The 21933-nt window shown below is 39.1% G+C and overlaps 1 protein-coding gene across 1 annotated transcript in view; it reads right to left on the bottom strand.

The window, feature by feature from the left end:
• The window catches only part of LOC136172481 (antigen WC1.1-like), a 62558-nt gene that overhangs the window by 26949 nt on the left and 13676 nt on the right, over positions 1 to 21933 (bottom strand). Inside the window, exons 3-7 of the mRNA XM_065941929.1 lie at positions 9838 to 10146; positions 9429 to 9746; positions 2175 to 2267; positions 1748 to 2062; positions 378 to 692 (exon numbers count right to left, since the gene is read on the bottom strand). Of these exons, the coding sequence (XP_065798001.1) occupies positions 378 to 692; positions 1748 to 2062; positions 2175 to 2267; positions 9429 to 9746; positions 9838 to 10146 (1350 nt within the window). The remainder of the gene's footprint in view (positions 1 to 377; positions 693 to 1747; positions 2063 to 2174; positions 2268 to 9428; positions 9747 to 9837; positions 10147 to 21933) is intronic.

The raw sequence follows: 21933 nt of genomic DNA, 5'->3' as shown, positions 1-21933 counted from the left end.
TAACGTACAGCATGGTGACTACAATGAATTCTGTATTGTATACTTTAAAGTTGGTAAGAAAAATTCTCCTTATAATCAAAAAATTGTAATGATATATGGTGATGGATATTACTAGACTTATTGTGGTGATCATTTACCAATATGCATAAATATATAAGCATTACATTTTACACCTGAAACTAATATAATGTTATGTGAATTATATCCAAATTAAAACTGTAAATAACAAGGTTGAAATGTGGATTAAATTAGTTCCATCCTAACGTCATTTTGTGGACCCAACTTAATCTCATCACTTAGATATTTTAAAATATAAAATCTCACTATCGACATCCTACAGGGTTGGGACAGACACACAGAAACAGACAGTAAGTCACCTGCACACGAGATATAGGCTTCCTCCTTGGGAGAGCAGGAGTTGTAATTCCACGGGTCAGAAGGACACTGCCAGAGAGAGGTATCAGTGTTCCGACACTGGATTCCATCTACCCACCGGGGTCTAGAACCTTCTCTAAGAGCAAATGAAGAGTTGAGACTTCCACTGTCCCCACAGTCAAGCTGTCTGCAAATCATGGACACGGTGATGTCTTCCATGGGGCTTCGGCAGACACTGCCCCAGGTCCCATTGTAGAAAACTTCCAGCCACCCAGCACACTGCTGGTCCTCGCTGACCATCCTGAGGGCCAGGAAATCTAAGATTGAAAGGGAGGAGATGGGACAGAGTGAGCATTGCACTCATTGCTCTGGGTTTTCCTCTTTCTCAGAAATTGTGAACACTCACCCCTGACCCAGCTGAGGAGATACCCACTAGGGGACAAGACTGAAATCTGTCTCCCTTTAACTTGACTTTGTCCATTAATGTCTGTCTCTCTATTTCTACCACAATGATGTAGTGAATATGAACAGAGAGAAAGACCAACATAGACACCTGCAGGGAAGGGCCCTGAGCCTTGTTTCCTGATAAAACCTGTAAAAGAACATGTGAAAGGGATGTGGGTAGTGGAGAAACAGTCAGAACAGTGAATCCACAAATGTCTATGTCCCAGTCTTTCAATCCTGTGAATGGTGCCTTATATTTCACAAGGGATTTTACAGATATTATTAAGACAAGAAACTAAGGAGGTTGGGATGGGAGACTAACCTGCAATACTATGAGTTAATCATCTAAACCCAATCTAGTTACCTCTAAAATTGGAATATTCTTCCTGAGTGTGGTTAGAGGAAGATGAGACACAGAAGAATGATCAGTGGAGGGAATGTTATCTGAAGAAGATGGGCCCCAAGCCAAGGAATGAGGCCACATAGGAACCAGAAAAGACTGGGAAAGGAGTCCTCTCCAGGGCCTCCAGGAAGAACGCAGCCCTGTGGACACTGGGATGTTGGCCCACGAGACCCTCATCAGACTCCTAGCGTACAAAACTGAACAGAGTAAATCTGTGCTTTCATTACAACATCAACAGTATCTCCAGACTGTACTACCACAGGGAACTGAAGAAAAAGCCCTGCTTTCATGTGGAAACCGTAAGAAACGGCTCTGCCAGGAAACACTGCTGAGAAGAAAGGACCAGAATCTCAGCTGCTACAGAAGGAAGTGAAAGCACCTCGTTTTCACGTCTGCTGGAAACATAGGCTCCATGGGAGGAAGCCTCCTTCTCTGGTCTTTTCAGCATCTCTCCCTCAGGGCTCAGAACCCCGTCTTCCAGGGCCCCACCTCTCCCCGAGTCTGTGGACAGCGTGCAGCACAGACCTGAGCAGATGACCCCCGCGTCCTCCTTGTGTCTGCAGTCGTGCTGCCCCCAGCCCCGGGAAGGGCACCTCCACACGTGGGATTCATTTCCTGTGCAGTTCAGGTCAACCAACCAGATGGGTCCTGATCCTGCCCCGAAGTGAGCAGACCTCGTGGCATTGAGGGCTTCTCCACAGCCCAGCTGCCTGCACACCACGTGGGCATCATCCAGGTCCCAGCCGTCATCACAGATGGTGCCCCAGGAGCCCTGGTCAAGGATCTCCACTCTCCCAGCGCAGGGACCACCCCCGTCCACCAGGCGGAGCTGTCTGCTGTCTGAGGAGAGAGAAAAGGGACAATGGGTCGGTGACCTGGGAGGTGACCCGGTCGGGTGTGCGTGGTCGGGGGCGGCGGACGAGAAGTGCCTACTGTCCTGTAGGACCCTCACCTGAGCAGTAGGGGGCGCTCTTCTCTGAGGCTGCAGAGCCTGTTGGTTCAGAGAGGGAGTCGCTGCACTGGTGCAGCACCTGGGTCTGGTTTCCTGCAGAAACAGCAATGATCAAAGGAACACGAGTTAAAGCAAACTCCGGGGGATAGTGAAGGATAGAGAAGCCTGGCGTTCTGCACTCCAGGGAATCGAAAAGAATTGGACACGACTGAGCGACTGAACAGCAGCACATAATCTTTGCTGTTACAGTCACTGAGAAGTGAGGTCTGTGCCTCCTTCCTTTGAAGTTCTGCTGACCTTCATGAATTCCTAGTAAGTAATGCTGCTGCTGCTAAGTTGCTTCAGTCGTGTCCGACTCTGTGCAACCCCTTAGACGGCAGCCCACCAGGCTCCTCTATCCCTGAGATTCTCCAGTCAAGAATACTGGAGTGGGGTGCCATTTCCTTCTCCAATGCATGCATGAATGCCAAGCCGCCCCAGTCACGTCCGACTCTGTAGTAATAGAAGGGAGTTAAGATAAAGTTACTTGACTCTCAGCACTAGGTCTGAAAACTCTTGCAACCTCCTGTGAAATCACTGAGGACTTTTACTTTAGGGCAAGTCTGCCCTGTTGAGACTCTCGTCCTCTGGAGACGGTCATATGCAGGTCTCTGGTCACTCAGTTCAACCCAGCTGATCTTCCAGCTGCCAGGCTTGTCCTCATGAATCATCCTGGATCCCCAGCCCAGTTGTGTCCTCAGGTGATGTCAGCCCCAGCGGATACTGGGCTGCAACCTGATAAGACTCCAAGATGATACAAATCAGAGCACTTCCCAAATTACTTCCCAAACTCCAGGAAATCATGAACAAAAGTAAAAAGGGATTTTAAGATACTAAGTTTTGTGGGAAATTTGGTTATGCAGCAATAGTAACCAAACACTTATAATTACCATACTACTAAGTATTTACTGAAGACAAACAGAGTGTTTGTTTTCAGAAGAAAAGTATATGCATTTGTATATGCATATATACCAAGGAATGAGGCCACATACAAATACAAATGGCCACATACAAATGAGGCCACTATACAAATAGTATAAATTTGTATACGCATATGCATAGCATCTTTATCCATAATGGCCCAAATGTGGGATGCCACCTAAAACATGTGACGTTGCTTTTGGAACAAAGTAACAGGCAGAAGCTAGAAGGGGTGGAGGAGGCTAAGCGCAGATGCCTGATGGGCTTGGGCAATACTGTCAATGAGGACTGAAAGGAAGTGAAGAAATAAAACTGGGGTTGAAGGAAAAATGTATGGTGATATTTATGCAAAATAAAATGGTTGCTGTAAGTGAGTAGATTTTGAAGTACTTTGTTACTGGGCAACAGTAACCAGAAACACCTTTCTTCAGTCTCAGCAATTATAGAGCAAAACAAACAAAGCCAGTCACTAAATATTTAGAACATTTGAGTGGGGTGATTTAACAAACATACCTCTCAAAACTAGAGAATTCACCTTATTCCAGGCCTTTACAGGTCATTTTCCAAGGCTGATCATATATCATACAAAAAGTGAGATCCAAAAAATTTTCAAAGGGTAAAATAACTAAAAACATGTTTTTTTTTTTACTAAAGTAGAAATAAGCTGAAAACAAAAGACAAATAGTAAAATCTTCTGTTGTTTGTTTAGTAGCTAAGTCATGTCTGATTCTTTTGCAGCCTCCAGGGCTGTAGCTTGTCAGTCTCCTCTATCCATAGGATTTACCAGGCAAGAATACTGGAGTGGGCTGCCATTTCCTTCTCCAAAAACCTTCTGTAGTGAGGTATAATTTTCATGCATTAAAATATACGTATTTTGGGTATGTTTTCATAAATTTTGACAGTTGCATGTGCCAGCATAACCATTACCACAGTTAAAATTCAGAATATATAGGATTATTCACAAAGTTCCTATATGCCTCCTGCAACCAATAAAAGCCTCACAAACCCAGACCCAGGCAAATACTGACCTTTTATCATAAATAGATGAGTTATGTTTTTTGAGAATTTAATAAAATCATACAGTATGTAATCCCTTTTAGATGGTTTCTTTCACTTAGCATGCTTTGAGATTTTCTGTGTAGTTGGATTTATGAGTAGCTTTTTCTTTCTATTGTTAAAGTCTTATGGTGTATGAATATGCCAAAGAAAGTTTTCCTTTCTTTCATTAAAGAAGTTAGAGTGGCTTATACTTTTTACTCTTCTAAATAAACATGCCTGACTTTTCTGCCTAAATTTTTTGTGGACATCTTTTCATCCCTCTTGGGTAACAGAAATTTTGGGTAAAATGGAGTTGCTATGAATCGTTTTCTGTTACGTTATCATCAGCAATGTATAAAGGTTCTAGTGGATCAATAACCTTCTCCAAACTTGGAATTGTCATTCTCCTTAATTCTAACCAGTCTAATCTGTGAATTTATATTTCATATTTTAATTTGAATTTCTTTAATAACTAATGATTTTTGGTATCTTTTCATTTACTTATTGGCTATTTGTATATCATCTTTGGGAAAAGTGTCTTTCTTAATATTTTGCTGGTGCTTAAACTAGATAGTTATTTTCTTATTTTTCTGTTATAAATTTTACACTTATTCTTGTTGCAAGTCCTTTGTTAGAGATATGTATTGCAATTAATTTCTCCCTATCAGCTGAATGCCTCTTCATTTTCTTAATTTTTTTTTTCAAAAAGCAAAAAGTTTTAATTTTAATGAAAATCACATCTCATTTTCTAGTGGTTAATGTCTTATCTGACTTAGGAAATGTTTGCCTACTCCACAATCATAATAATTTTTATTATGTTTTCTTCTACCAGTTTTATAATTAAATTTTATATGTGAATAACCATTTATTTGAGCTACCCTGATGGATTGGTTCCAAATAGGAAAAGGAGTACATCAAGGCTGTATGTTGTCACTCTGCTTATTTAAGTTATATGCAGAGTACATCATGAGAAACACTGGGCTGGAAGAAGCACAAGCTGGAATCAAGATTGCTGGGAGAAATATCAATAACCTCAGATATGCAGATGACACCACCCTTATGGCAGAGAGTGAAGAGGAACTAAAAAGCCTCTTGATGAAAGTGAAAGAGGAGAGTGAAAAAGTTGGCTTAAAGGTTCACATTTGGAAAACTAAGATCATGGCATCTGGTCCCATCACCTCATGGGAAATAGATAGGGAGACGGTGGAAACAGTGTCAGACTTTATTTTTGGGGGCTCCAAAATCACTGCGGATGGTGACTGCAGCCATGAATTAAAAGACGCTTACTCCTTAGAAGGAAAGTTATGACCAACCTAGATAGCATATTAAAAAGCAGAGACATTACTTTGCCAACAAAGGTCCATCTGGTCAAGGCTGTGGTTTTTCCAGTGGTCATGTATGGATGTGAGAGTTGGACTGTGAACAAAGCTGAGCGCTGAAAAATTGATGCTTTTGAACTGTGGTGTTGGAGAAGACTCTTGAGAGTCCCTTGGACTGCAAGGAGATTCAACCAGTCCATCCTAAAGGAGATCAGTCCTGGGTGTTCACTGGAAGGACTGATGCCGAAGCTGAAACTCCAAGACTTTGGCCACCTCATGCGAAGAGTTGACTCATTGGAAAAGACCCTGATGCTGGGAGGGGTTGGGGGTAGGAGGAGAAGGGGATGACAGAGGATGAGATGACTGGATGGCATCACCGACTCGATGGGCATGAGTTTGAGTAAACTCCGGGAGTTGGTGATGGACAGGGAGGCCTGGCGTGCTGCGAATCATGGGGTCGCAAAAAGTCGGACACGATTAAGATTTGAACTGAACTGAGCTGATGGATTGGGGTTTTTCTTCAGGGTGAGGATGGGGGGAAAGATGCTTATGATGTGAAATAAGGATCATAGTTCATTTTTTTCCCAATTAGCAGATCATTTTTTAAAGAGAATGTATTTTCCCCTTTAAAATATCTCTATGGTTTTGTAGAATTTCAACACATACATGGGTTTGGGTCTGTTACTGAACTTTATTGTGCTCTATTGATCTATTTAGCTATTCTTATTCAATGGCCATGTTGCTGTGGATATGTAGTAGGAAACTTGAAGTTAGCTTACTTCTTTTTGGCCCTTCTTATTCAAAATTGTTTTCTCCATTCCACTTCTTTCACAGTTAAATAAATATTTAGAATTTGCTTGTAAAGTTCTATAAAAATATTGGTTGGCTTTTTACTGGGATTAGACTTAGTTTGTATATTAAGTGAAGATAATTGACAGCCTATTAAGTTTTCTAATCCATGAACATGATATCCGTCTTTATTTTTTTAGATGCTCTGTGACTTCCAATGCAAGCCCTTTAGATATTTTAAGTTTCTTCCTACATATTTAATAGTTTTCATACTATAATAAGTGGAATTTCCCCCTAGATTTTGCTAATAGAAAGAAGTACCACCTATGTCTGATTTATGCTTCATTGGTCACTAGTGAAGACAGTCTGTGTACATGGATGAACTGTATGTAAATCATCAATCTGCAACCCTAAGCAAAGTGAAAAAGCTGGTCCTGCATCTGACCAGCAGTTTGAAATTTTAAACAGCATGCTAAATAATCATTTAGTTATTCCACTTTAGTCAATATTTTTCCTGCTACTTTTATAAGTCTTTGTTTTTGACTTTTTACAGTTTAACTATAATGTTTCTGAGAAAAGGTCTTTTGCATTAGGGTTATAAGGTGACCTATTAGTTTTATCGGCTTGAATTTTCAAGCCTCTTCCCAAGTTAGAAAAGTATTAACGATAGCCCTATATGCAAAACAGAAAAAGAGACACAGAAGTACAGAACAGACTTGAACTCTGTGGGAGAAGGTGAGGGTGGGATGTTTCGAAAAAACAGCATGTATATTATGGTGAAACAGATCACCAGCCCAGGTGGGATGCATGAGACAAGTGCTCGGGCCTGGTGCACTGGGAAGACCCAGAGGAATCGGGTGGAGAGGGAGGTGGGAGGGGGGATCGGGATGGGGAATACGTGTAACTCTATGGCTGATTCATATCAATGTATGACAAAACCCACTGAAATGTTGTGAAGTAATTAGCCTCCAACTAATAAAGAAAAAAAAAAGTTAAAAAAAAAAAAGAAAGAAAAGTATTATTCATTTAAATACATTTTTTGCCACCCTCTCCCTCTCTTCTAGACATTTTTATGTTAGTGTAGACCCATAAATCACATAGGGTATAGTCTTCCTTTTTTACTCATTTTTAACCACTGGTTCTATCTTTAATTTGATCTACTCTGTTGTAGATGCTCTCTGTTGCATTTTCCTCCATTTCATTTATTAAACTCTTCAGCACCAGAATTTCTTTTTAGGACTTCTCTTTGTTAAACTTCTCATTTTTACATCTATTGTTTCCCTGATTTCATTGAATTGCCTTTCTGTCATTTCTTACAGCTCATTCAGTTTCCTCAAAACAGCTGTATTGGATTCTTTATAAACTAGATTACAAAAATCCATGTCTTTGATATGTGTCTTTGTCAGTTCTGAAAAGTTACTGTTACTCTTTGGTGATGACTACTTTCTTTAATTCTTCAAGTTCCTTGAACTTTTGCATTGCTGCTTTTGCTTTAGATGTAGCAGACACCCCATCAAATCTTTACTGATTACCTTCAGGTGGTATATACTGTTTTCTGACCTTATATAGAGTCGCTCTACATTTCTTGCTTCCTCTTATAGAAAATACCTTAAGCTTTTATGTCTTCTTTGGTCCTTAAAACTCAGCAGGTTGCTGAAAACCTCTCTTTTGTTTTGCAGAATGTTGTGCTACAGCTCAAGCCTGTGGTTACCTCCCTGCCCACAGACCCTAGTCTGTTTTTGGAAATCACTCCATTTACTGGAGTTTGCTTTCATCTCCATACTTGGAAACACATAAAAGCAGCTGTCAGAAGGGTGGCAGTAAAGATGATTTACTAAAGATTTAGTACCCTCAGGGACTTGGAGTATCTATGGGCCCAGGGAGAGAGATCTTTGGGTGACATTCTCCTAGAGTCTTATGGATGGGCTTCCTGCTGAAGCCCTCAATGTAGTTGCAGGAATTGCATCCCTTTTACACTCCTTGACATTCTTAATTATCTTTCATATTTCCTCTCTCCCCTCAGTCATAGAGGTTCAGCCCCAGAACTCTGGGTGCTGCTGGAGAGAAATTAGTTTCCCCAGCAATATCAAGTGGGTACTAGCTCACTGCTTTCCTTTTTGCCCATGAGAGAGGCCCCACCGGCTAGTTCAAAGTCATGCTGTGTCACCTTGGGATAAGGAGCAGCACTGGCAAAATCCTTTAATCCTCTCCAATAATTCAAACTTACGTTTTTGGTTCTAACAGAGTAATGAAATCTCCCTTCAGGAATCCTAGACTTCTAACAATATCTATAGGTATCTGACCAAATGATCACTCACCACATTTCTCCATATTTTCCCTGACTATGACCCAGGGTGCTGGGACAACTTCACTAGCTCCTGCTGGCTCCAGTCTGTACCAATGTCTACCTGCCTATTACTGGATGCCCAGGTGAGTGACCACCTTCCTGGTCCTTTGATAAAAGTTATGGGATCCCACAACTTTCACAGAGGCACTTTCAATCATGGATGTATGGTTAATTAGTTGTTAAAAAAAGAAGCCAATAGGAAGGGAGCAAACAACCATGAGGTTGGCATCACTCCCTCTTTGCCAAAACTTTTACACGATTAGCTGAAGTAGAGAAATTCTTTGAATGGTTCCATTTGAAATGACATAAGGATGAATAGAAAATCTGAATAATTCTGATTTATTAAAAATACCGAATTTGTAGTTAAACCTTTCTACTATAACCTCAAAATAAAAAAAAATTCAAGTTCAGATGTATTTCAAAATAGTTTATAATGTTGTATGAAATTGAAATTTCCTTAATTTGAATGAATGTCTTAAGAAATACATCCTGAGTTATCAGGTAAAGGAATCTGATGAGTATAGAAATTCTCACATAGTTCAGTGGGGACAAATCCCTGACTGAGGCATATCCTTTTTGCTTATACATTGTTTATTATGATTATTATACTATGTTTACTTAAAATATGTATTCTCCTTTATGCTTCTTGCCCTGATCTGAAACATGAATGAATAATGACAAAACCCGTATTTCATCATGAAATATCTAACTTTTGAAGTCAGTTCTCCCTCACTATCTGCGCTTGGAGACATATCACTCCAGGAGCATCCTGAGTACCAATAACTCTTCCCTCTCTCTTACCTGAGCAGATCACAGAGGCCATGTTGCCATGGGAACAGTCAGAGCCACCCAGGGCAGTCACAGGGCAACTCCACAGGAAAGACTCAGTCCCCAAACAGTGAAATCGGGTTGTTGAGATCTGGTCATCTCTGCCCACCAAGTGTAGTCCTCTGGGGGTGGAGATGGCAACTCCACAGCCGAGCTGACGACAGACAACATTGGCATTGGCCAGACTCCAGTGGGAGGCACAGAGAGCTCTCCATCGTCCAGAAATGTTCATCTCCACCTGCCCCTCACACTGAGAGGAGCCGTTTGTCATGAGCCGGACTTCTGAGTACGCTGGTAGAAGAAGACAGGATTTCAGCAAACTCTCATGATTTTCTGTCCCCAACAGAGAGTGCAGGGAGGTTAGTCCTGATCTACATCTCACCTGAACAGACAACCTGAGCAGCTCCACTGTGGTGACACATGCCCCCTGGACAGGGCACCCTGGGGCAGACACGGAGCTCAGGCTCCTCCCCCGCACACCTGAACTCTTCAGCCCAGACCTGGCCATCGGACTCTCTGAAGGGCACGTGTCCCAGGACAGACACAGCCTTGCCACATCCCAGCTGTGCACAGATGACCTGGGCAGTGGGGAGTGTGAAATTCCCATCAGACACTGGGATCCAGGCTTTTCCAGAAAGTACTTCTACATGGCCTGAGCAGGGTCTATCCCCTCCAATCAGACGCACAGATCCTAAGATAAAAATAACAACAAACACAGTGAGCCTTCATTTTCCTTGCTTGCAAGTTGAAAACAATATGTCATAGGCAATAGTGTGAAAACTTTCTAGGAGTTGAGCACAAACTGAGAATTTAACAGTTAGTGTCAGAGTTGCATTTTCATGACCAAGTTTCTAAAGAGAAATCCAGAAGCAGGGTCAATTTGGAATGACTGTATCCCAGCAAGGTATACTTTGAGGTTGGCTAGAAATGTGAATTCCTTATCTAAGGTCCAGGAAACTACAGGGACCAAGACAGATCATCTGTAATGGCTGAATACCAGGAACATATATTTTATTTTGGTTGGAGAAGTTTCTCATTTAAGAGCCTGGGATCTACAGAGCCCAAGAAAATAATGCATAATATGGGGCACTCAAACTTGAGTATAGAGACTTGAAGAGCAGAACCAAACTAGAGTGAAATGGCTATGAGTGTGTAGAGATCTATTGTCTAGACAAAGTTAGAAAGCTTTTCTGAGACTTTCTGCTACTAGTTTAATCAGTTTTCTCACCCATGAGCCACTCCTCAAGTGGCTTAGCATAGAGAAAATCATATAGGCTGGATCCATTAGTACATGCCAACCTGTAGACAGATAATGGCTCAAGAGAAGAAATACTGACATAATAACTAATCCACTTTTAATGTACCAAATTTTATTTTTCTGATAAATTTTGATGACAAAATACTCCAAAAATTTCTTAGATGACCTAAATGGGGAAAAAGATGAGTCTGTTCTGTTAAGTAAGCTCAGAAAGTCATAGGAGAGAGAAGGGATGGTCCTAGACATTTCTCTTGAAAACTTGGTATTTGTCAACAAACCTGGGAGAGAATGAGTTCTGAATGGAAATTTATAAGACAGTGAGTTTGCCAAAGAGTTCCTATCACAGACTTTTCTTCTGAAACAGAAATCATAGAAAACCATACGGAGTGATATTAATTTGCCAGGGTCCAGCCCCAGCAGGATCCAGAGGAACCCTCAGGATGAACGGCGTTGGTGAATGAGAGAGAGAGAGAAAGAAAGAGAAAAAAACAGACCAGACTGGAGTGCGTAGCAGAGTCTGGCAGTTGCTTTATTTTTCACCATAGCCTTTATACCCTAAGTTGGTACATTTCAAAGGGGGAGATAAGCATACAGACTTAGTTTAACATTACATTAGCTTGTCCTTCCCTAAACCAGGTGTTCTCTGTATATTTTTTGTTTATGAGAGTCTTTTCCCATAGATGTTTTGTTCATTATCTTCTGGCCTTGAGCTTAGCAGAAAACAGAAAAGTGGCAGTCTCATGATACAGCAGGTTGCAACGTAATAGAAATACAATCATGTTAACACAAAAGTCAGTCTTTTTGCTGAAGTTCTCAGCTAAATTTATCTAAAAAGTTTAACACACAAAGACTCTGCAGCTCTGGTGAGGGAGCCCCTGTTTAGCACTCCTGGTTAAAATTAACAATTATCTTATTGTTTTTACAGTAGGGCTAAACTCTTATACTAACAATAGTTTCCACTGCACAACCTTATTACATTAACATCAATCAAACGTAGGTCCAATAACCACTTTTAAAACAATATTTTTTGTATTCTCTAATAGAGCTTCCTCACCCCGCAAAGGGCTCTGTGCCCATTAGGGCCTTTCTTATGGTTAATCTCTATGTATAATATCTTTTGGCTTTCAGGCCTGTTGACAATTTATGGCTTGCACCTGGTGTAACTTTAAGCAACTTCAGTAGACAACCCTGTCTTTTTTGTGGTTAATCTATTTTCTTTCTATTAAGTGTCATCTCTATGGGAACTAGATAGAATTGCGTTTTTACAGAACAGAAATGCGAAGGACTGCAAAAACAGCAGATATGGCACAAAACAGGCTCTTAGTCTAAAAGTTAACTACCTGCAAGAAGTCACCAGCTAATCTCTATCTAAAGTTTTTCTCTATTAAGCACATTTGTGGTTATTATATTTGTGGAGCTTTTCTCACCCCGCGGAGGGACCTATGCTTAATAGTTTCCTTTGTTAGCGTACTGTGCTTAGGATGTCTAGAACAATCATGAGCATTTTTTGCAATGGGAGCACACATTTATCAAACAAGCCAGAATGCCAGCAAAAGGGCTTGAATTGAAGCATTTCCTTCATCCCTGGCCCCTTTATAGGGTACCAGCATCCAGGAGATTTATTAATTAGCGTTTTAAGTTGGTCTTTATTCAGTGAAAGAGGAGCAGGAGAGTTCTCGGCAGGCAATACAAGAATCCGCAGCAGGGAAAACAAGAACAACAGCAGAAAAGGGGGGAGGATACAGGGTGGGGTAGAGGCCAAGGCCAACCTGGAGGGTCCCTTTTATCCTGAACGGCCTTGCCTGTCAGGTTTTTTCCTCATGACCTCGTCATAGATGCGATCCTGGACGGCCTTGCCTGTCCAGTATTTTCTTCATGACTTTGTCATGGGTGGGATCTTCCATAATGGCTCCCGGCATTAATTGGTCTTAATTCTATCATCATGCTAATTCTGTATTCGTATCTGACATCAGTGAGATGACAAAAAGGTGGTTCCATTCACCCACAGAAACAGTGTGCCCCCAGCAACATGCCTGCCAACTTCAGACAGTACTGACTCAGAAACTGCTCCCTGATGTGGCACCAACCCTGCACCACCGTGGTCCTGGGCAGTCCTGTCTGCCCAGACATCCAGAAGGAGTCACACCACTTGGCATCCCTGACAACAGGATTGTCAACTGTGGACGTAAGTGTGAGTGCAGATTCTAGTGCACCCTGCAACCTAGGCTCTGCCTCACTTTACCACACTAGGGAGGCAATCCTGTCCACCTCAGCACCCAGAGGAAGCCACACCCATCCATGCACCTGTCAACAGGGCCACTGACCAGAGACACAACCGCAGCCCCAGCAGCAGCCACATAACCTGACTCCAGCTTCACTGGACCACAAGACCAGGGGCAGTCCTATCTGTTCAAGGACAAAGCAGTAGATCTTGATTTGTTGAAATCAGTCTGTAAATTCTGGAAGAAGTGTCTGCTCCTTCAAATGCACACTCACCAATGCAAGACTACACAGATCATGAAGAATCTGCAAAATAATATGCCACTTGAAACCAATAAAACTCCAGCAACCTACCCTGAACTAATCAAGAGTTATGAACTGCTTGACAAAAAATTAAAAATAATTGGTTCAAACTCAATGGCTACAAAAGAACAGAAACAGACAACTGAACACCATCAGGAAAAGTACATGAACAAATGGCCAAGTTTAATTAAAAAATAGAAACACTGTGCTCACTTCAGCAGCACATATACTGAAAAACAGAAAACACAAAAAGAAACCAGATAGAACTGCTAAAACTCAAGAATACAATAATTGAACTGAAAAATTCAATAGAGTGCTTCAGGCAAACTGTACTGTCCAAAACAAAGAATCAGCAAACTTAAGGGCAGGTTATTTCAAATTATCTTGTTAGAGGAACAAATCAAGTACTAATGGAAGACTTGGACCATAAAGAAGACTGAACACCAAAGAATTGATGCTTTTGAATTGTGGTTCTGGAGAAGACTCTTGTGAGTCCCTTGGACATTCAAGAGATCAAACCAGTCAATCCTAAAGTAAATTATCTCTGAATATTCATTGAAAGGACTGATGCAGAAGCTGAAGCTCCAATAGTTTGTCCACCTGATGTGAAGCACTGACTCACTAGGAAAGACCTTGATGCTAGGAAATATTAAGGCAAAAGAGATGGGGGTGGCAGATGATGAGATAGTTAAGTAGCATCACTGGCTTGGACATGAATCTGAGCAAACTCTGGGAGATAGTGAAAGATAGGGGAGCCTGGTGTGCTGCAGTCCATGGCATCGCAAAGAGTCAAGCTTGACTTAGCGACTGAACAGCAATAACAAGACAAAAAACAGTGAAAATTATTCATACATAATGCATGGGAAACCATACAGCAAAATTATTCATGCGTTATGAGAGCCTCAGTAGGAAAAAAGAAAAGAGGCAGAAAGCTTATTTAAAGATTTAATGACTGAAAAATTCCCAGATTTAGGGAAAAAAAGAGGACAACTTGATTTATGAAGCCCAAAAGTTCATAGGTAGGTAGAACCTGAAGAATTCTACAACAAGACTTGCTATGATTCAAACACAAAGATAATTTTGAAAGCATTAAAAGAAAAGTGATTTGGTACATATAAGGGAGCTCCTGTCATAAAGCAGATTTCTCAGCAGAAACCTTGCTGACCAGAGGGAGCAGGGAAACATATACAAAGCACTTAGAGAAAAAAATCTGCCAATCATCAACTTTTTTTTTTTTAATTTTTTTTAATTTTTTTTTATTTTTCAGTGGGTTTTGTCATACATTGATATGAATCAGCCATAGAGTTACATGTATTCCCCATCCCGGTCCCGCATCCCACCTCCCTCTCCACTCATCAACTCTTTAGCTAGCAAACTGTCCTTTAAAAATGAAGAGAGATTGTTGTGTTTTCATTTTTATTCATTTCTATGCATATTTTGATTTCTTTTTTTGATTTCTTCTATGATTCGTTGGTTATTCAGAAGCCTGTTATTTAGCCTCCATGTATTTGAATTTTGAAAAATTTTTTTCCTGTAATTGAGATCTAATTTTACTGCACTGTGGTCAGAAAAGATGACTGGAATGATTTCAATTTTCTTGAATTTACCAAGACTAGATTTATGGCCCAGGATGTGATTTATTCTGGAGAAGGTTCCATGTGCACTTGAGAAAAAGGTGAAGTTGATGCTAAGGGGAAGGATCATAGCATTACAGGCTTACCTCACCCTCAAGAAACAAGAAAAAAGTCAAATAAATAACCTAACTCTACACCTAAAACACTAGAGAAGGAAGAAATGAAGAACCCCAGGGTTAGTAGAAGGAAAGAAATCTTAAAAATTAGGGCAGAAATAAATGCAAAAGAAACTAAAGAGACCATAGCAAAAACCAACAAAGCTAAAAGCAGGTTTTTCTTGAAAAAAATAAACAAAATTGACAAACCATTAGCAAGACTCATTAAGAAACAAAGGGAGAAGAACCAAATTAACAAAATTAGAAATGAAAATGGAGAGATCACAAGACAACACTGAAATACAAAGGATCATAAGAGACTACTACCAGCAGCTCTATGCAAATAAAATGGACAACTTGGAAGAAATGGACAAATTCTTAGAAAAGTATAACTTTCCAAAACTGAATCAGGATGAAATACAAGAACTTAACAGACCCATCACAAGCAAGGAAATTGAAAACGTATCAGAAATCTTCCAGCAAACAAAAGCCCAGGACCAGATGGCTTCACAGCTGAATTCTACCAAAAATTTAGAGAAGAGCTAACACCTATCTTACTCAAACTCTTCCAGAAAATTGCAGAAGAAGGCAAACTTCCAAACTCATTCTATGAGGCCACCATCACCCTAATTCCAAAACCAGACAAAGATGTCACAAAAAAAGAAAACTACAGGCCAAAATCACTGATGAACATAGATGCAAAAATCCTTAACAAAATTCTAGACAACAGAATCCAACAGCATATTAAAAATGTCATACACCATGACCAAGTGGGCTTTATTCCAGGAATGCAAGGATTCTTTAATATCCACAAATCAATCAATGTAATACACCACATTAACAAATTGAAAGATAAAAACCATATGATTATCTCAATAGATGCAGAGAAAGCCTTTGACAAAATTCAACACTCATTTATGATTAAAACTCTCCAGAAAGCAGGAATAGAAGGAACATACCTCAACATAATAAAAACTATATATGACAAACCCACAGCAAGCATCACCCTCAATGGTGAAAAATTGAAAGCATTTCCCCTGAAATCAGGAACAAGACAAGGGTGCCCACTCTCACCAGTACTACTGAACATGGTGTTGGAAGTTTTGGCCACAGCAATCAGAGCAGAAAAAGAAGTAAAAGGAATCCAGATAGGAAAACAAAAAGTGAAACTCTCACTGTTTGCAGATGACATGATCCTCTACATAGAAAACCTGAAAGACTCTACCAGAAAATTACTAGAGCTAATCAATGAATATAGTAAAGTTGTAGGATATAAAATTAACACACAGAAATCCCTTGCATTCCTATACACTAACAATGAGAAAACAGAAAGAGAAATTAAGGAAACAATACCATTCACCATTGCAACAAAAAGAATAAAATACTTAGGAGTATATCTACCTAAAGAAACAAAAGACCTATACATAGAAAACTATAAAACACTGATGAAAGAAATCAAAGAGGACACAACCAGATGGAGAAACATATCATGTTCATGAATTAGAAGAATCAATATTGTCAAAATGGCTATACTACCCAAAGCAGTCTATAGATTCAATGCAATCCCTATTAAGCTACCAATGGTATTTTTCACAGAACTAGAACAAATAATTTCACAATTTGTATGGAAATACAAAAAAACCTCGAATATCCAAAGTAATCTTGAGGAAGAAGAATGGAACTGGAGGAATCAAGCTGCCTGACTTCAGACTATACTACAAAGCCACAGTTATCAAGACAGGATGGTACTGGCACAAAGACAGAAATATAGATCAATGGAACAGAATAGAAAGCTCAGAGATAAATTCACGAACCTATGGACACCTTATCTTTGACGAAGGAGGCAAGGATATACAATGGAAAAAAGACAACCTCTTTAACAAGTGGTGCTGGGAAAACTGGTCAACCACTTGTAAAAGAATGAAACTAGAACACTTTCTAACACCATACACAAAAAATAAACTCAAAATGGATTAAAGATCTAAATGTAAGACCAGAAACTATAAAACTCCTAGAGGAGAACATAGGCAAAACACACTCCGACATAAATCTCAGCATGATCCTCTATGACCCACCTCCCAGAATATTGGAAATAAAAGCAAAAATAAACAAATGGGACCTAATGAAACTTAAAAGCTTCTGCACAACAAAGGAAACTATAAGCAAGGTGAAAAGACAGCCCTCAGATTGGGAGGAAATAATAGCACATGAAGCAACAGACAAAGGATTAAGCTCAAAAATATACAAGCAACTCCTGCAGCTTAATTCCAGAAAAATAAATGACCCAATCAAAAAATGGGCCAAAGAACTAAACAGACATTTCTCCAAAGAAGACACACAGATGGCTAACAAACACATGAAAAGATGCTCAACATCACTCATTATCAGAGAAATGCAAATCAAAACCACAATGAGGTACCATTACACACCAGTCAGGATGGCTGCTATCCAAAAGTCTACAAGCAATAAATGCTGGAGAGGGTGTGGAGAAAAGGGAACCCTGTTACACTGTTGGTGCGAATGCAAACTAGTACAGTCACTATGGAGAACAGTGTGGAGATTTCTTCAAAAACTGGAAATAGAACTGCCATATGACCCAGCAATCCCACTTCTGGGCATACACACTGAGGAAACCAGATCTGAAGGAGACACGTGCACCCCAATGTTCATCACAGCACTGTTTATAATAGCCAGGACATGGAAGCAACCTAGATGCCCATCAGCAGACGAATGGATAAGGAAGCTGTGGTACATATACACCATGGAATATTACTCAGCTGTTAAAAAGAATTCATTTGAATCAGTTCTAATGAGATGGATGAAACTGGAGCCCATTATACAGAGTGAAGTAAGCCAGAAAGATAAAGAACATTACAGCATACTAACACATATATATGGAATTTAGAAAGATGGTAACGATAACCCTATATGCAAAACAGAAAAGAGATACAGATGTACAGAACAGACTTTTGGACCCTGTAGGAGAAGGCGAGGGTGGGATGTTTCGAGAGAACAGCATGGAAACATGTATGTTTTCAAGGGTGAAACAGATCACCAGCCCAGGTTGGATGCATGAGACAAGTGCTCGGGCCTGGTGCACTGGGAAGACCCAGAGGGATCGGGTAGAGAGGGAGGTGGGAGGGGGGATCGGGATGGGGAATACATGTAACTCCATGGCTGATTCATGTCAATGTATGACAAAACCCACTACAATATTGTAAAGTAATTAACCTCCAACTAATAAAAATAAATGGGAAAAAAAATGAAGAGAGATTTTTTAAATTTTAGAAAACCAAAAACTGAGGGGTTTCATCACCACTAATCTTGTCTTCCCTCTCATTAGTAAAGATAAATATGAAGAGAAGTATAGAATACTGATATATTGTAATCTCAGCACGTGATTTTAACCATGTTTTGTAAATCAAAAGTCAAACACAGCAAGAATAACTATAACCACAGACATCTGCTGGTGGAAAAATAATGTGTAAATAAATAAAATCTGACAATGATATAAAGTATTGGGGCAATAGTAAAATATGGAGTTTCCGTGTACTATTAAATTTAAATTATTACCTTAATTGTACTTAACTTCAGTTATAGACTATTATAGCTATCAATTGCTTGATGAAGGTTTCCAGGTAACCACAATTAAAAGTATAGTGGATAACAAGATAAAGAGAAAAGTGTCAGAGCATACCACTATGAAAAACCACTTCACAAAGAAAGCAACAGAAGAGAACAAGAGAACTACAAAACAGACAGAAAACAATGAACAAAGTAGTAATAATAAGTTCTGACCTTTCAATAATGATTTTAAATGTAAATGTATTAAACTTTCCAATTGAAAAATGTTGAGTGGCCTGAGTAGATTAAAAAACAAGACCCAACTACATACTTTAGATTTCATGACACACATTGGATGAAAGTGAAGAGGTAGAGACAGAGATTGCATGTGAATAGTAATCAAAAGAAAGCAAAGTCAGGCAAAAGAGAAGTTAAGCTAAAACCATCATAGGAGACATAATGATTAAATAGTCAGTTCAACAAGAATCGATAACCCATTCAATTACGTATATATTCAATATATGCCCCCAACATCAAAAAATGTAAATAAACAAAGCCAACATTGACAGATTTTAAGGAGAAATATAAGTAATACAAAAATATCCCACTGTTTATAATGGATGGGTCTTTCAGACAGAAAATCAATAAGAAAACAACAGAACTGAGCAACACTATAGGCTAAATGGCATTACCATACACATAGTACCCATTCACCCAGAACACTGACCCATAGAGCATATTTTTACCCAATGTATAGAAAAATACACATTCTTCTCTGTCACACATGAAATATTCTCCAGGACATGCTAGATCACAAACAAGTCTCAGAAAATTTAAGAATATCAAAATAATTCCAAGTGTCTTTGCTGACCACAATGGTAGCTAGAAATCAAGAATGAAAAGAAAACAGAAAAAATTCACAAATACATGAAAACTAAATGATACACTCATATTTTGAGGCTTTTCTCTATTTATATAAAGAATGCTATTGAGATTTTGATAGGGATTGCATCAAACCTATAGATCACTTTGAGCAGTATAGAGATTCAGCAATATTAATTCTTTCAATCTATTAACACAGGATGATTTTCCAATTATTTGTATCTTTTAAATTTTCCTTCATGCAAGTTTAATGTATTAAACATTTTATAATTTTAAAAGAAACTGACACTTTTTTTAAAAGGTAGAAGATGAAAGTACAGAGCAAGCATGCCATTATTTGGAGAGCTCCCAGTTGGAGAAAACTAAGATCATGGCATCCGGTCCCATCACTTCATAGCAAATAGATGGGAAAACAATGGAAATAGTGACAGACTTTATCTTGGCGGGGCTCCAAAATCACTGCAGATGATGACTGCAGCCATGAAACTAAAAGATGTTTGCTCCTTGGAAGAAAAGCTATGACCAATCTTGACAGCATATTAAAAAGCAGAGACATTACTTTGCTGACAAAGTTCCATCTAGTCAAAGCTATGGTTTATCCAGTAGTCATGTATGGATGTGAGAGTTAGACTAGAAAGAAAGCTGAGCATCGAGGAATTGATGCTTTTGAACTGTGGTGTTGGAGAAGACTCTTGAGTCCCTTGGACTGCAAGGAGATTCAACCAATCCATCCTATAGGAAATCAGTCTTGAATATTCATTGGAAGGACTGATGCTGAAGCTGAAACTCCAATACTTTGGCCACATGATGTGAAGAACTGACTCATTGGAAAAGACCCTGATGCTGGGAAAAATTAAAGGTGGGAGGTGAAGGGGATGACAGAGGATGAGATGGTTGGGAGGCATCACCAACTCAATGGACATGAGTTTGACTAAGCTCTGGGAGTTGGTGATGGACAGGAAAGCCTGGCATGCTGCAGTCTATGGGGTCGCAAAGAGTCGGACATGACTGAGCGACTGAACTGAAGTTGCATAAGCTTCAATACTGTTAAGACACACAAATATTTGGGGAAAATATTAGTTGAATCAGTTTTTAGCATATTTCATCACCCTTTGCTCCTCCTATCTATCACCTAACCCTGGATTTTGTTATTTCTCCCACCTCACACAAGTAAATATGATCTTGAATATACAAATGTTTATTGATTTAAAGATGGGTTTGTTGAAACGGGAAGCAACTGCTACAGAAGTGAAGGGTAGGTGTATAGGTGGGGTTTGTGGCAAGTAAGGTGAGATCATAAAAAGTTTTGAGGCTAACGAGGGAAACCAAAACAACAATGTATCATTGGTCATCCAAGGAACATATTTTGAAAAGAAGAAAAGGGAATCAATTACTTAATTTTTTAAATTCCCTTGTTTCTGAGTATATTCTGATTATTCATTGCTAGAGTTCTTTCTGGTAAAAGACTACCTAGTAATGCCTGAATCCAGTCAAAAAACTAGACTTCCAAAGAAAAAAATATAACCCATAAAAAAATTTTTAAATGAGCAATCATTAAAAGCAAATTCAGAAATTAGAGAGATGATTTAATTGGCTGATAAGGTCTTTAAGCCTCTAATATAAACATACCTACTGAGGCATAAAAACAAAGTAGAGAAAAAATAAGCAAATGGAGCTTCTAAAACTAAAATACAATATCTGGATTGAAAAATTGTCTGGATTAACTTAATAAGAGACTAGACATTGCAGAATAAAAGAATTGGAAATTCAACACATAGCAATTGACTATCCAAATTGAAGTAGAGAGAGAAAAATATGAGTAGAAATTAGTATCATGAAGGATAATATCAAACCATGTAAAATATGTTATTTGGAGATTCAAAATAAGGGATGAGTAGAAAAAAATATTTTAAAATGACAGATGGAATTTTTCCAAATTTAATGAAGCTATAAACCCACTGATCCAAGAGGCTAAACAAACCTCAAACAAGATAAACTAAATAAAACCACCTAGGGCACATGATAATATATTGCTGAAATCCATTCATAAACAAAAATAACTCTTAAGAGCAGCCAGGAAATTTTGACACACACTATATAGGGGAACAATGTTAAGTATTACTGACTTCTTGTTTGAAGTAATGCAAACCAGATAATAATGCAAAAGCATCTTTAGAGTACTCGGTGGGGGGCAAATATTAACACAGAATTCAGACACTTTTGAAAATAATATTCAAACCTGAAAAAAAATTAAAGTGTTTTCAGATGAATAACAGATGATAGAATGTGAGGTTATCAGACATACACTACACAAAAATGTTATCTAAACGTCTAAAAGGTAAAGGAAAGTGATAATAAATGAAAGCTTGGATCTACCCAAAGCTATAACCAAAGCTATAAGAACTGTGTTAAATAAGTCTGCAAGTAAACATTTTAGAAACTTCTTCTCATTTTTAAAACACTACAATATTTAAGACAAAAATAGCAATTTTGTATTAGAAAGTTCATAATATATTCATAAG

Source organism: Muntiacus reevesi, chromosome 1 (genome assembly GCF_963930625.1).
Source record: "Muntiacus reevesi chromosome 1, mMunRee1.1, whole genome shotgun sequence".
In the NCBI taxonomy this organism is placed as follows: domain Eukaryota; kingdom Metazoa; phylum Chordata; class Mammalia; order Artiodactyla; family Cervidae; genus Muntiacus; species Muntiacus reevesi.
Note: the sequence above shows the minus strand (reverse complement) of the source record. Positions and strands in the feature narration are given on the sequence as shown.